We start from the raw sequence: 14,287 nt of genomic DNA, 5'->3' as shown, positions 1-14,287 counted from the left end.
GATCGGGGCTATGGAACACCAGGAATGAACAAAAGCCAACAATTTTCAGTTTATTTTAAAGCATGGACAGAAGAGATGAAGAAAAACAACCAAGACAATTTTAACAAAAGGCTTTTTTTGGCAGCATTTTTCAGAACTTACTTATAAATTTTTAAAAAACTAATTACCTTCATTCCTAGAGGCAGAAGCACTATGAAACTTTCCTCTCCATCCCTTGATCTTGGTGAAGTCATTGGTCTTCCCTGTCCTAGAAACAAAGGGAAATCCAGCATCTATAAAAGAAAAAGTAAAAAAGATGACCAAAATTTTAGCAAGCCAATATTTAATATTTCATCAATTCCTAAGACTTTATCTAAAATGTATAAATCATTGCTAAGATTATGCCATTAGGGGGCTGGCCCAGTGGCTTAGTGGTTAAGTTTGAGTGCTCCGCTTCAGTGGCCCGGGGTTCACTGGTTCGGATTCTGGGCACGGACCTATGCACCACTTGTCAAGCCATGCTGTGGCAGCATCCCACATACAAAAATGGAGGAAGGGTGGCACAGATGTTAGCTCAGTAACAATCTTTCTCAGGCAAAAAGTGGAAGATTGGCAACAGATGTTAGCTCAGAGCCAATCTTCCTCACCAAAAAGAAAAAAAAGGAAGAAGAGCAGCTAAAAGAACTACCTTAAATGTCTCTAACAAAGGTAGCTTTTTATTTATATCACAACTTTGTCTGACTTTACAAATGTGATGCACTCACCAGGAGAGGCAGGGTTAGTTCCTGTAAGGTTCCAGAAAGGAAAGCTAGTGGCTGGAGCCAAAGGCAGCTGTACTCCCAAATATTTAAGATCAATGCTCATTGTTGGATCCACTGAATTCAATTTTAAGCCCACTACAAGAAAAAAGGACCACAAATCATATTAGCTTCTTTTAACCTTTGGTTGCGGGTGGGGAGGAGGGGTGGTTAATAGAGATAAAGGAGATAGCGGAGAGCAAAAATGACAAAATAAAAATAAAAAGTGGCAGACAGACTTTAAGGTGACCCCATGACGCTCACCTCCTGGTACTACATGTGTGTGTAATCTTCCCCCCTCCTCCTTCCCCATGTGAGTATGGGCCTGTGATTTGTTTCTAGCTGATGGAACATGGCAAAAGGGATGGGATGTACATGATTATGTGTGAATGATAATATAAGACTGAGTGTATCACCTATCTTGCTAGAGCTGCAAGGATATAAATTCTGCCAACAACCTGAGAGAAAATGGAAGCAGATCCCTCCCTAGCCAAGCTTCTAATGAGAAACCAGGCCTGACGTCTTGATTGCAGCCTGGAAGACCCAAACCAGAAGATCCAGTTAAGCCGTGCCCAGACTCCTGACCCACAGAAACTGGGAGGCAATAAATGTGTTAAGGTACTAAGTTTGTGGTAACTTGTTAAGCAACAATAGATAACTAATATATAAACACAGCAGAATTCAGATCTTTTGTGCTTTAACCCTTTCTGGGACCTCTAACACAAACTTGCCCTAGACTGAGCTTTTGGCTTGATTAAGGCTACTAATTCTGTAGTTACTATTATTGGTATTTATGGTTAATTAAGCCTATAAATATCATGACTTATTTGTGGATTAAGAGGCAATCTTTTGAGAAAGTATGTACTTTACATATCCTTTTACAATTTTTTTTGCTTAACGTTTAACATCTGAGATTTGTCTATGTTGACAGATTTATCTCTAGATGACTTATTTTCACTGCTGTACACTATTCCAGATTATGAATATACTCCAATTTATCCACCATTTTCCTATTGACGAGAATTAAGCTGTCTCTTACTTCTATTACAAACAATGCTGCAGTATAACAGTACATCTTGTACCAGAATGCACATCATACATGTGAACATGTGCAAGAACTTCTCTAGTGCATTTAGCTTTGCCTTATGACGCTTACCCTGGAGTGGAATTGCCATGTGTGGAGTATGTTCATCTTTCAATGTACTGAATGTTGTGAGTGTCTGACATATCTTGTGGCCGCCCAAAATATTCTGAACACCCTTCCTACAGCTGTTACTTTTCCACATTATCACTCCTACCTCTTCAAGGTAGGTGTTAGAAAAACTCACTTTCCAACATGCCTTGCAGTTTATGTGCAGATATAGGACATAGGTTTTGTCAATCAGATGCATCCATGAAACACTTCAATTTAAAAGAGAGCATCACGAGGAAAGGGATACCATGCAGAATTGTGTAAATGAGGGTGAGTGTTTGATCAAGTGAAGAACTTTCAGAGGCAAAAGGAACCAAAGTCCTAGCTCTAGCATATCATCTTCAGTGTCCATACTGAAAACGGTGGTGACTGTCCAATGCTGTTGGATTGCTTCTGAGTAGTCTGGGAATGTAATTTCAGCATTTTTCCTGACTGCACAGTCCCGGGGCTTGCTTCTCTGGCCTTTTGGGAGACTCTCTAAGTCATCTGATATTCTTTAATAAATTCAGTTATTAGTTATTATTATATAGTTATTATTATTATTATTATAGTTATTATTCTGAATCCTTGTTATGCAATAGCATATAAAATAATAATTATACAACAAAACTGGGATAAATATGAGGCTGTTTCTGGCTGGAGGCAACCAACTCTACAGCTATTAATTTCCCTTGGTCTTGCCTGGCCACTCTGAGATCAGTATCTCAAGAGCATATCTGTCACACACTCATGGATAACGATGTGCAACAATGCACTGGTTGGGAATGTGTGCGCTAGATATCGCCAAATTACTCTCAATTTATACTCCTGTCAGTAGCGCATGAGAGTTCTTGCTGATCCACAACCTCTCCAATATTTTATATCACTGGACTTTAAAAATGGTTCCCATCTTATCGGTATAAATTTACATTCCATTGTTCCTAAATTCTCATTTTTCTGTTACTACTGACAGTCTTCTAATTTGGATTTCCTCATTTGTGGATTACTGGCTTCATATTATGGAGCAGGAAAGTATTTACTTAAATTCTGACAAAACTGAAGCCAAAGGAGTTCAAAGTATTAAGTATCACGGTAATAACCATTAAAAGTCATAGGTACAGGTTTCCAACAGCTTACACAGTGCTGGTCCCTAAAAGGTGAAGACATTATAGGTAGGGTATGAGCCACAAACTCTTATGGCTAATTTGTGTATCTTCCACATAGAACTTACCTGAAAAAAAGATGGTTATTCTGTTTTAGTTTGCAATTCTAATTCTTTAAAACAAATATTTTTTATCATTTTTATTTTACTTAGTCACATGATGTGATTAAAACTAACATCAATAAAACAAAAGATTCTTTCCTCGTTTCCAATCAAGTGGGGAGAAAATAAGATAATGAGTCAAAACAAATGGTTTCTAATCTTATCTTTGAGGTAAACTTCTCTTAGCTTTACCTTCCTCATCAGTAAAATCAATGCCAGTCCACCACACTGCATTTCATGTTTTAAGAATTTACAGCACCTTCTCTGTGAAATACTCTGTTATACAGATGATGACAGAGATAAAAGACATTTCCCAGACCTCAAGGAGGGTTAGTTATATTTCCCCAACTGACTCATTTAGTAGTTACAATAGAGTAAATAAGTCCTATGAGAGGTGAGCAAAAAGAAATGACACGTGCAAAGTCCAAGAGAATCTAGTAAAACTTTATAGAGGTAGAATTCTTAAGTTAGAATAAGTAGGAATTAACTAGGAAAGGTGGGGAAGGAGAACCGAGTGGAACCAGAAAGTAAGATATTGCAGAAACTCAAGTGAGAACTAAATCCTACACAAAGGATAAAATGAGATTCTGTAGTGCTTTGAGAAGAGAAAAATATTCTATTATTGTTATTAATGACAAAAACTGCCAGAACAGCTGCCTACACAGAAGGTAGAAAGAAAGGAATTCAGTTGTTAAAAATGTACTCATATAGCCAAGTAGGTAGATAGGCAAAATCCAGACCCGTACAATCAAATTTAGAGACTATTTCTCATATTTCCTTGTCTGCACTTACTTGAATTCTGAACCGCCTCCTTCCCCTGAAAGTGACAGCAAGTCTCAAAACAAGATAAAAGCCAAATTTATTTTAAACATACATATTAATTTTTTAAAAGTTCTAAAAATAGAGAGGTCAAGGGCAGATGGACACTGTTTAAAGTAATTCCCAATTTAGCTTATCTATACTATCCTGAAATGTTTGTTCTGCCAAGAAAATCCTTCCCCAAGTAACAGATACATGAAATCTACACTTAGTTGGTTTCATATGAATGAGAATAACTTTAGCTTGCAGAAAACAAGATAAATCATAGAAAGCGTATCCCAAAAAACCAGAAAATCTTTTCCAAATACGACAATTTAAAGTAAATTATATTTCTAAATGTTTTTGTCTTTTCACCATATTAGGAGCTACTTCTTAAAGACATACTATCACATCACTACAAAAAAGACTAGAAATGAACAAAAGATAACCTTTAGGTTCAAAGACAGAGTCACCTAAGACAATAAACTGTGGCAAAAAATGCCTGCCTCTTGCTAAACCCACTGAAATATAAAGTATCCACAAAAATACACTCAAGAGGAATAAAAAGCTATATAACTAGCCAACACAGAACAAAAAAAGCAGACAAATAGATACGAAAAACTCCAGCTAACGACACATTTAACAGTACTCTCATGATATTTTTAAATTAACTGAAACAGAACAGTTTTAAATAACTTAAAAGGAAGAGGTAGAGAGCGCTAGAAAGACTGTCACAAAAGAATGTAACATTAACATGGACAGGAGTCCATACTGATATTAAAACAAATGAAGGAGAAAAGACAAATCTTTAGTGAAGAATTCCAAATAATTTATGCAGATACCTCACCCTCAAGAAGGTGGAGCATAACTCCCCACTCATTACATGTGGGCTACCCAGTCACTTCCTTCCAAGAGAGTACAGCATGGAAAGGTCAGTGAAAAATCATGTTGATACGATATACCCTTGATATAATGGGATGAGAATGGCACTTTACTTCTGTGGTCTTCATTCCATGAACATGTAACCTAACTCTAACCATAAGAAAAACATCAGATAAATCCCCACTAAGGGACCTTCTACAAAATACCTGACGAGTACTCTTCAAAATTGCTACGGTCATTAAAAACAAAGTAAGTCTGGGGCTGACCCAGTGGCGTAGTGGTTAAGTTCACACACTGCACTTCAGCAGGTAGGGGTACACCAGTTCAGATCCTGGGCACAGACCTATGTATCACCTATCAAGCCATGCTGTGGCAAGCATCCCACATATAAAGTAGAGAAAGACGGGCACAGATGTTAGCTCAGGGCCAATCTTCCTCAGCAAAAAGAGGAGGAGTGGCGGCAGATGTTAGCTCGGGGCTAATCTTCCTCAAAAAAAAACAAATAAAAAGTCTGAGAAACTGTCCCAGCCAAAAGGATTCTAAGAAGACACAACTACTAAATGTAATGTGGTTTCCTAGATAGGGTCCTGGAACCAAAAACTAAGGAAATCTGAAAAACGATAGACTTTAGATAATAATAATAATATATCAATATTGGTTCACTAATTGGAATAAATGTACCACACTAATGTTTGATGTTAATAACAGGGTAAACTGGGTGCATAGTATATGAGTATACTATGTTCTCCATTTTTGTGCAAATCTAAAACTTATATAAAATAAAAAGTTTAGGGCCAGCCCCGGTGGCCTAGTGGGTAAGTCTGGTACGCTCCACTTCAGCGGCCCAGATTTGGTTCCTGGGCGCAGACCTACACCACTCGTCTGTCAGTGGCCGTGCTGTGGTGGTAACTCACATACCAAAAAAGAGGAAGACTGGCGGCAGATGTTAGGTCAGGGTGAATCTTGCTCAGCAAAAAAAGAAAAAAAAAAAACAGTTCATTTACAAATTGAGGGGCCAGCCCGGTAGCAAAGTAGCTAAGTTGGCATGCTCCGCTTCAGCAGCCTGGGGTTCACAGGTTCAGATCCCAGGCACAGACCTACACACCACTCATCAAGCCATGCTGAGGTGGCGTCCCATATACAAAAAGAGGAAGTTTGGCACAAATGTTAGCTCAGCAACAATCTTCCTCAAGCTAAAAGAGGAAGATAGGCAACAGATGTGAGCTCAGGGCCAATCTTCCTCACACACACAAAAAATGACATAGAATTAGTTTGGTAGCAATGAAGTAGAAATGTTTTTACAAAAATACCTTTAAAGTTCAAAAACACATGATATTTTCAGGTTGACAGAAAGAAAATAAACCAATTTAGATACAATAAAGGTAGTAATAAGAGACAAAAATATAGTACTCTGGAAAACAAAATTAAGAACCCTATTTTTATTTTAGCAACAAAACTATCATCAACAACAATAAAAGCATTGTCTCAGGCTTAATTAACATTTCTTCCACAATTTCAAAGCAAGCTCAAAAAGTTTTTCAAGCTGGGCGGCCTGGTGGTGCAGTAGTTAAGTTTCCACGTTCCCCTTCAGCAGCCTGGGGTTCGCCAGTTCAGATCCCGGGTGCAGACATGGCACCACTCAACAAGCCATGCTGTGGCAGGCGTCCCACATATAAAGCAGAGGAAGATGGGCACGGATGTTAGCTTAGGGCCAGGCTTCCTCAAAAAGAGGAGGATTGGCAGCAGATGTTAGCTCAGGGCTAATCTTCCTCCAAAAAAAAAAAAAAAAGCTTTCAAGCTTTTTTCAGCTCAAAAAGATTTTTAAGTGCTTATTTTCCAAAGAATATTGAAACTCTACAGTTAATAGAAAAGCAAAGAAATATGACTTTGAACTGAAATTTAACAAAGTACTTCAAGTATCCATTTTTAGAGAGGGATCTGGAAGAACACTCTCATTATCTTCAGAGACCTGGGGTTGGCATCACTCAGGTACTACAAATAGTTAGCCAAATTAACTTATTCTTTTGAAATCCTAAGTCTTAAGAAGCAAAGGTTGGGGTGTGGGGGGAACATCTGTCAAAATAAAACAGAGGAAAAAAATCTAAAATAGAACTCTACCTCACATCTTATGAAAAGTAAGTACCAAATGGATTACAGATCTGGTTTAAAGAACTGAAACTATCTAAGAATGCAGCTGGATTACTTTTCACAATGTAAGAATTAAATGAAAACTTGAACATAACACCAAATGCAGTATCTGTATAGCAGGTCAAACTCTGTCTCACACATGTTTTATTTGGCTCACAGTGCTTTTAAAGCTTTGCCCAAAAAACTAGTATTAGCTGCCACCACTTAAAAATTGAGAGACATTACATAAAAATGACTTCAGCTTCTACTGAACAATGGGAATTTCTGAAAATACTGGGCCCACATTCCCATATGACAACAATCCCCTGATGTGACTGCCCCTTTAGAAGAGGCACCTGTGCTCCAGCTCATCAGAGTCCAACCCCACCAGCAAGTTCAGGTTCATTTCACTTTATTTATGTTACCTGCTTAGTTTCCATAAGTATTTGCCTTTGAACTTCATTATACACAGAAAAAATTTACAGATTTGACTAAAATGTCTATAAGAGAAGGAAAAAACTAAAACTTTAGCCAACCAGGAAATGGGCAAACACACCAGAGCAAAAAGACCAGCAGGGAGCAATGAATATATTTAAATCTAGAATTAAAACTAAAACGAATGCAGGGATTAGGCTGAAAGAACACAATATAAATGTTATAATATTTATACATTATCAAAGTACATTACCAACAAAAGATGAAAGTAGGAGACGGAAAAAAGACAAAGGATAAGTTAACTTACAGGGGGAAAAGAACATTATTTAAATAAAACGGCAGAAGTGAAAGCGGACAATAAACGATAGCAAATGTTATTACCAGCAAGACTACTGTGATATGACTGTGATGGTCCTTATAATCTTTAGTATCCAGTCCTTATCACTTAGATTGAGATTTGCAAACTTTAAGATCACACTGTCACACAAGCCATCTCATATTAAAGCAAAAGTTCTTCAGGTATTACCTTGATTTAGAAACTGAGCGATTATTTTATAAATCAACTTTTTGTTTGTTAGTATATAATGCTTAGACTCTCATATAAATTATCTACTATATAATGTAAATCAGCTAAATAGTCCTTTGAAAACAAAACTGACTAACAGTCAAAAACACAATAAACTACTCCAAGAAGCACAGCTAAAATCAAAGATTTAAGAAACTAAAACTTAGGGGGCCAGCCCTGTGGCCGAATGGTTAAGTTCGCGTGCTCTGCTTCAGCAGCCCAGGGTTTCACCAGTTCGAATCCTGGGTGCGGACATGGCACTGCTCATCAGGCCATGCTCACATGGCACCCCACATGCCACAACTAGAAGGACCCACAACTAAAATATACAACTATGTACTGGGGGGCTTTGGGAGAAAAAGGAAAAACAAAATCTTAAAAAAAAAAAAAAACTAAAACTTGGGGCATGGCTTACAATTTTTCATTTACAGTGCAAACGGGAAAATCAGTAGTTACTACGATGGCAGTAAGTACAGATTTCATTATTTTAAAAAAAGGATTAAGTGATGTAATCAAAGTCAAGATAATCTATTACAACAAAATAGAGATAATAATGAAAATTTTAAAATAAGTCCCAAGAAATATATGAAACATATAAAATATGTTTACAGCCACACGAGAAAGAAAAGTATTCTTCTATTTACACACTCAAATACATTACTAAGTGCTTAAGAATAAGTAGGACCCTCCCCTCAAAAAAAACACAAAAACAAAAGCAACCAAAATTTAAAGATGAGAAATAGAGGGGAAAATACTGGGATATAGGAAAGAAAAGAGAAAACACCACTTTCTTGATACATTTTTTTAATGCATAAGATATTATGCTTCACAAGTAAATTTCTCTTACGCTAAAAAAGACCTAGACATGTTTTTAAGTTAAAGGGAAGAGTCATGGACAAAGAGAAGACAAAAATGTAAGCTTAGAGAGGCGCTGAAAGAAATGAAATCAAGGATGGGGGAAAGGAGACAAAACAGAAAAAGGGGGAAGGAGAAAAAGGAAGAGGGGGAAGAGATGGGAAGCAGAGAAGAAAGAGAATAAAATTAAAAGTTGGCTTGTATCTTTTTTTTTAGAGAATATTACCTTCTTGAAGACCAGGATGTATCACCTGCTTGTGCCGCAAGGCCTTCAAATCTTCTATCAATTCCTTTTCCAATTGGGAAATTCTTGCTCTGCAACCTACTCAGAAAACAATGATAAAATAAGCTACTATATCCTACAGAAAAATGAACATTGCATCTTCCACTTCTGGAGCCAAACCCCAAATAGATCTTTTTTTTTTACTATTAGGTAATACCTGGGTCATTTGTGGTTGATGCCTGAAGACTACAGGGTTCTTCTGTTGTCCCATCAACTGCATGAATGTCTAGAGCTTCCTATATTAAAAAAACAAAAAACAAAAAAAACAAAAAACAAACAAAAAGGTCATATGACTTCTAAAAGCTTAAAAGTAAACTAGGAACATTTTTTTCCTTTTGATACTTTAGGGTATTTTCTAAATATTCTAAACATTACTTTAATAATCAGAAAGAAAAAAAGAGAGCATAAAACCTGAATATAACATATTCAGATAAATGACCTAAAACTATATTTGTACCCATTTGCATACTGATTTCTTAGAGCCTATGTAAAGACAGCTTTCTCAGCAATTAACAAGGGGGGAGGAAAAGACCAGGTAGAGAGAATTCAACCTCTGTGTAGCCAGTTTAGAAACACTAAGCTTCTATAAAAATCTGAAAGAAAAATAATCTGGTTCAAGAGTAAAATAAAGAAACTATCGACATGTAAGATAGCAGAATTAAGAAGCCTACTAATACGTGGTTCTCCAATGGTACTCTTCTATTGCTGATGTAAATCAGGGGATAGGGCGCCCCAAAAGAGTTAATAAACTTTTCATGTATTCATGCTTTTTTAAAGTCCATAATAATGAAAATTTGAGTAAGACCCAAAGATTTTAAAAATTCAACCTAAACACAATGCAAAAATCATGAACTGAGATCAAAGCAGACATAATTTTTTAAGTCCATTCAAACAAAATATCTTAAGTGATACCTGTTAACTAAACCAAACATTATGGAGACGTTCCCCTCTCCAGGCACGCAAGCTTACATAATGGATGCACTCACAAAAACTAGATTCTAAGTTATCAAAGTATACAACTCAAGAATGACTATTTGCCCTTAGAAAGAACGCTGAAAATGACAATCTTACCTTCGATTCAAAGGAAACAAAGAGAACACCATCCACGTCTTCCAGATCAGGCTTCACATCTGGAAAGGTACTCCCAGGACCCAGGGGAGTGTTCTTCGTAGAAGTTAAAGATTTTCCTGTGTTTTTAGGCGGTCGCCCTGCCTTAGAGAGTTTCAATTTTCGTGGCCTTCCTCTTTTTCCAGGTACATTTAGAGGGGAATTCTGATTAGCATTCACAGCCTTGGAGGCTGTTGAAATCTTAAGCATAGTTGCTCTCTTTCTGCCTAAGTCCTCTTTTCCTAAAAATGAGTCCCCAGTTGAACTCTTTGAACTGTCAAGTATTGTTTCTGTGTTGAAGCTGTCAGATATATCAGGATATTTCCATTGAGGCTCTTTAAGTGAGGGATATTTCTGTACCACTCTGAGATCTGGTGAATGTTTTCTAAGACCGTTTTCTGATTCTTTGCCTAAGCAGAAGCCAGTCTCATTGGAATTTTCAATGTACATAGGCAAATAGTCTAACTCTGTCAACACAGAAGATTTATCCTTTCGAGATGTGGAAAGCATGTTATCAGGGAGCTCAGAAATCTTCACTGTGCTTTTGGTGACAGCACAAGGCTCCAGATAGACTACTGGCATCTTTCCAGCATCTAACTTGAACATTTTGGCTTTAGCAACACCTGATGGGCTGTTTGGTAGCCATTTAGAAGACGGATGGTCAGCTTCTAGGTTATCAACTTTATTGTGCCTCTTTAGCTGTTTTTCCAGTATAGGATCATCATCACTGTTGGAGTATACATCTGTTTCCTCATCTGTCTCTTCCTGTTTCACAGTGACCCCTTCTGGGCACTCACCAAGTCCATATTCATAATCATCTAGTGGTTCCTCTTTAATGACAACATTGAAGTTTCCATTCGGGTCTAATGGTGATGCTACATGAGAGCCGTCTTCAAAATTGTTGGCAACAAGACTGGAGATACAGGGGAGGTAGGGTTAAAAAGGACAGAACTATCCATAAATAAGACTCAAGAGAAAAAAAGATTCCTGGAAACCAAGCGACACATCAGATTTCACAAGCCATTCCTCAAAAAACACTCTGTTTAACATAAGATTCTCAAAAGCAGTTTATGAACATCATAGTTTTACATTTTCTGTCCATTTCTCACAGAAAATATATAAAGAGTAAAGCTTTAACAAGTGCCCCTCTTATCACTAAATCAGAAAGCAAGATATAACACTTGTTTTCCTAATGGTATTTTTCAAATGAACTCAATTTTGAAAGTCACCTGGCACTGACCCAAAATCAAACTATAGAAATCAATCTACACATTGATTACCAAGTGCAATAAAAGCAAACAAAAGTCCACTACAATTACAAATTGCAATAAACATCAGGAAAGGCCTTTTAAACTTCCCGCTAATTTTTCTCTTCTTTTTTAAATTGAGATAAAATTCATATAACATTTTAACCATTTAAAAATGTACAATCCAGTAGTTTTTTAGTTTATTCAGGATGGTGTTGCCAGGTGAGTTTTCTATTTTAAAACAGGGAAATTCACTTTCAATATAAAGAATCCACCTTAATTATTCCAAAATCAAAGGGTAGGGTAGTTGAAGGCAAGTACATATGACCTAGGTAGATCTACTGTTCATAATTCATTAAAAAAATAAAATCATCTTTTTAGTTTCTCCCTCCTCCCAACTAACCATTGAAAGTATACAAACTGTACCAACGTATCTTGAGGACATGCTAGAACTAACTAACCCAATTAAAGTCATTGTCTTTGTAAAACTTTCATTTATCTCAAATATGCACAAGCAACCATTCTGTCAATGTACAGTTACTTGTTCCTTGCATGATTTACTTAAGATCTTGACCTTGCTCAAAAATCTTTCAATGGAGGATGTTCGCTTCCAGTTAGAATGTGGGAGATCACAAAACCATCACTTCCATCATAACAATGAGAAAATACCAGATAAATTAAAAACCTTCTTTTTCTTTAAAGCCATGGAAGACCTTCGGACACAAATAAGTCTAAATGAACTGAATTAGAAAAAGGAACCAGTCTTCTCTAGGTGACTGCAGATTGCCAAAATTTTTCAACCCTGAGTAGCATTTACACTGCCTGAAGCACAAGTGAACAGAGAAAAAAGTAGCTATAGGCAAAAGCTCTTTGCTGGGACACAAAGAAGTCAGGCAAACTTTTAACGCCTGAGTATGGACAGACTAGAATCAGGAGAACCCCAAACAGAAAATTAGTCCTTGCTCCCACCAACTATCCTCCAGGGGATTTCTGCAGAACAAGCAGCAGTGATGCAGGAAACATGGCATGAAAACAGAGAACTTGGAGTCTCCCAGCGCTTAGATCCCAAGGTCACATCAGACAGAGGAGTCCAACGCCACCCTTAACACATCTGAAACCCAGAAGTGAGCTGAAATTAACTAAAGCAAATCACCTAAAGAATAGAAAAGAAAAAAGAAAAGAGTGTCAGACACCTGTGGAACACCACCAAATGATCTAACATACTAGTAACAGCACTTCCAAAAAGGCAGGAGAAAGAAAGGAGAAACATTTGAAAAGAAAATGAAAAACATTCCAAAAGTGAAAGATTTTAACCTAACTTCCAAGAAGCTCAGCAAACACCAAGGATAACAAATGCAAAGAGAGTCACAGATAAGCACATAAAGATCAGGTTGGTGAAAATTAAAGATCAAAAGAAAAACCTTATAAGCAGCAGAGAAAAAAGACACACTACACTGGAGGACTAACAATGAGAATGCCACACGCTGACTACTCATTTGAAACAATATATGCCAGAAAACAATGGAAAGACACTCATCATGAAGTATTTGAAGAATCAACCTAATGTTCTAAGATCTACCAAAAGAAGTCTTCAAGGCTAAAGACATTTTCAGATAGCTGACAGAATTCAGACAGCACAAGAAATATCACCTCCTAAGATAAGAAAAAAGACAAGGATATTGGCTCTCATCACTTCTACTCAACTGTACTAGAGGATCTACCAGGGTGATTAGGCAAGAAAAAGAAATAAAAGACATCCAGATTGAAAAGGAAGAAGTAAAATTCTCCATTCACAGATGACATTTATCTTGTATATAGAAAAATCCTAAAGACTACATTAAAAAACTACTGGAACTAATAAATGAGTTTGGCAAGACTGCAGGATCCAAAATGAATACACACATGCAAAACTTTTATTTCTACACATTAGGAATAAACAAAACAATTTCATTTACAATAGCATCAACAAGAATAAAATACTTAGGAATAAATTGAACCAAAGAGGTGTAAGACTTTTATACAGGAAACTACAAAACATTGTTGAAAGACATTAAATATGACCTAGATAAAAGGATAAATATCCCATGTTTATGTACTAGAAGATTTAATATTGGTAAGAGAGCAATACTCTCTGAAAGTGACCTGGAGATCCAACACAATCCCTATCAAGATCCCACCTGCGATTTTTGTGGGAATTGACAAGTTGATTCTACAATTCATATGGAAATACAAGAGAGCTCAAAATAACCAAAAACATGTCAAAAAATAGGAACAAAATTCTTTGAGGACTCATACTTCTCAATTTCAAAACTTACTATAAAGTTACAGTAATCAAAACAGTGTGATATTGGCATAAGGCTAAACATACAGATTAACTGTACAGAATTCAGAGTCCAGTAATAAACACCCACATTTATACCAAATGATTTCAACTGGCAAGGATGCCAAGACAATTCAGTGGGAAAAGAATGGGCTTATCAACACTCAAAATTTCTTGCATACAAAAATTTGTACACAGATTTCACAGCAACATTATTCATAATAGCCAAAAAGTGGAAACAACCTTAATGTCTACCAACTAATGAATGGATAAATAAAATGTGGTATATCCACACACAGAGTATTATTCAGCAATAAAAGGAATGAAGGACAGATACATGCTATAACATGAATGAACTTTGAAAACACTATGTAAGTAAAAGAAGCCAGGCACAAAAGACTACATATTATATGATTCCATTTACACAAAATGTCCAGAATAGGCAAATCCAGAAACA

The 14,287-nt window shown here is 36.6% G+C and overlaps 1 protein-coding gene across 14 annotated transcripts in view; it reads right to left on the bottom strand.

The window, feature by feature from the left end:
• MGA (MAX dimerization protein MGA) overlaps window positions 1-14,287 on the bottom strand; it is a 156,808-nt gene that overhangs the window by 47,698 nt on the left and 94,823 nt on the right. For all 14 annotated transcript variants that reach the window (XM_046652484.1, XM_046652496.1, XM_046652497.1 and 11 more), the window contains 5 exons: window positions 10,228-11,176; window positions 9,314-9,392; window positions 9,100-9,195; window positions 744-875; window positions 168-272 (listed from right to left, as the gene is read on the bottom strand). In XM_046652484.1, coding sequence (XP_046508440.1) covers window positions 168-272; window positions 744-875; window positions 9,100-9,195; window positions 9,314-9,392; window positions 10,228-11,176 — 1,361 coding nt within the window. The remainder of the gene's footprint in view (window positions 1-167; window positions 273-743; window positions 876-9,099; window positions 9,196-9,313; window positions 9,393-10,227; window positions 11,177-14,287) is intronic.

Source organism: Equus quagga, chromosome 2 (genome assembly GCF_021613505.1).
Source record: "Equus quagga isolate Etosha38 chromosome 2, UCLA_HA_Equagga_1.0, whole genome shotgun sequence".
NCBI lineage: Eukaryota > Metazoa > Chordata > Mammalia > Perissodactyla > Equidae > Equus > Equus quagga.
Note: the sequence above shows the minus strand (reverse complement) of the source record. Positions and strands in the feature narration are given on the sequence as shown.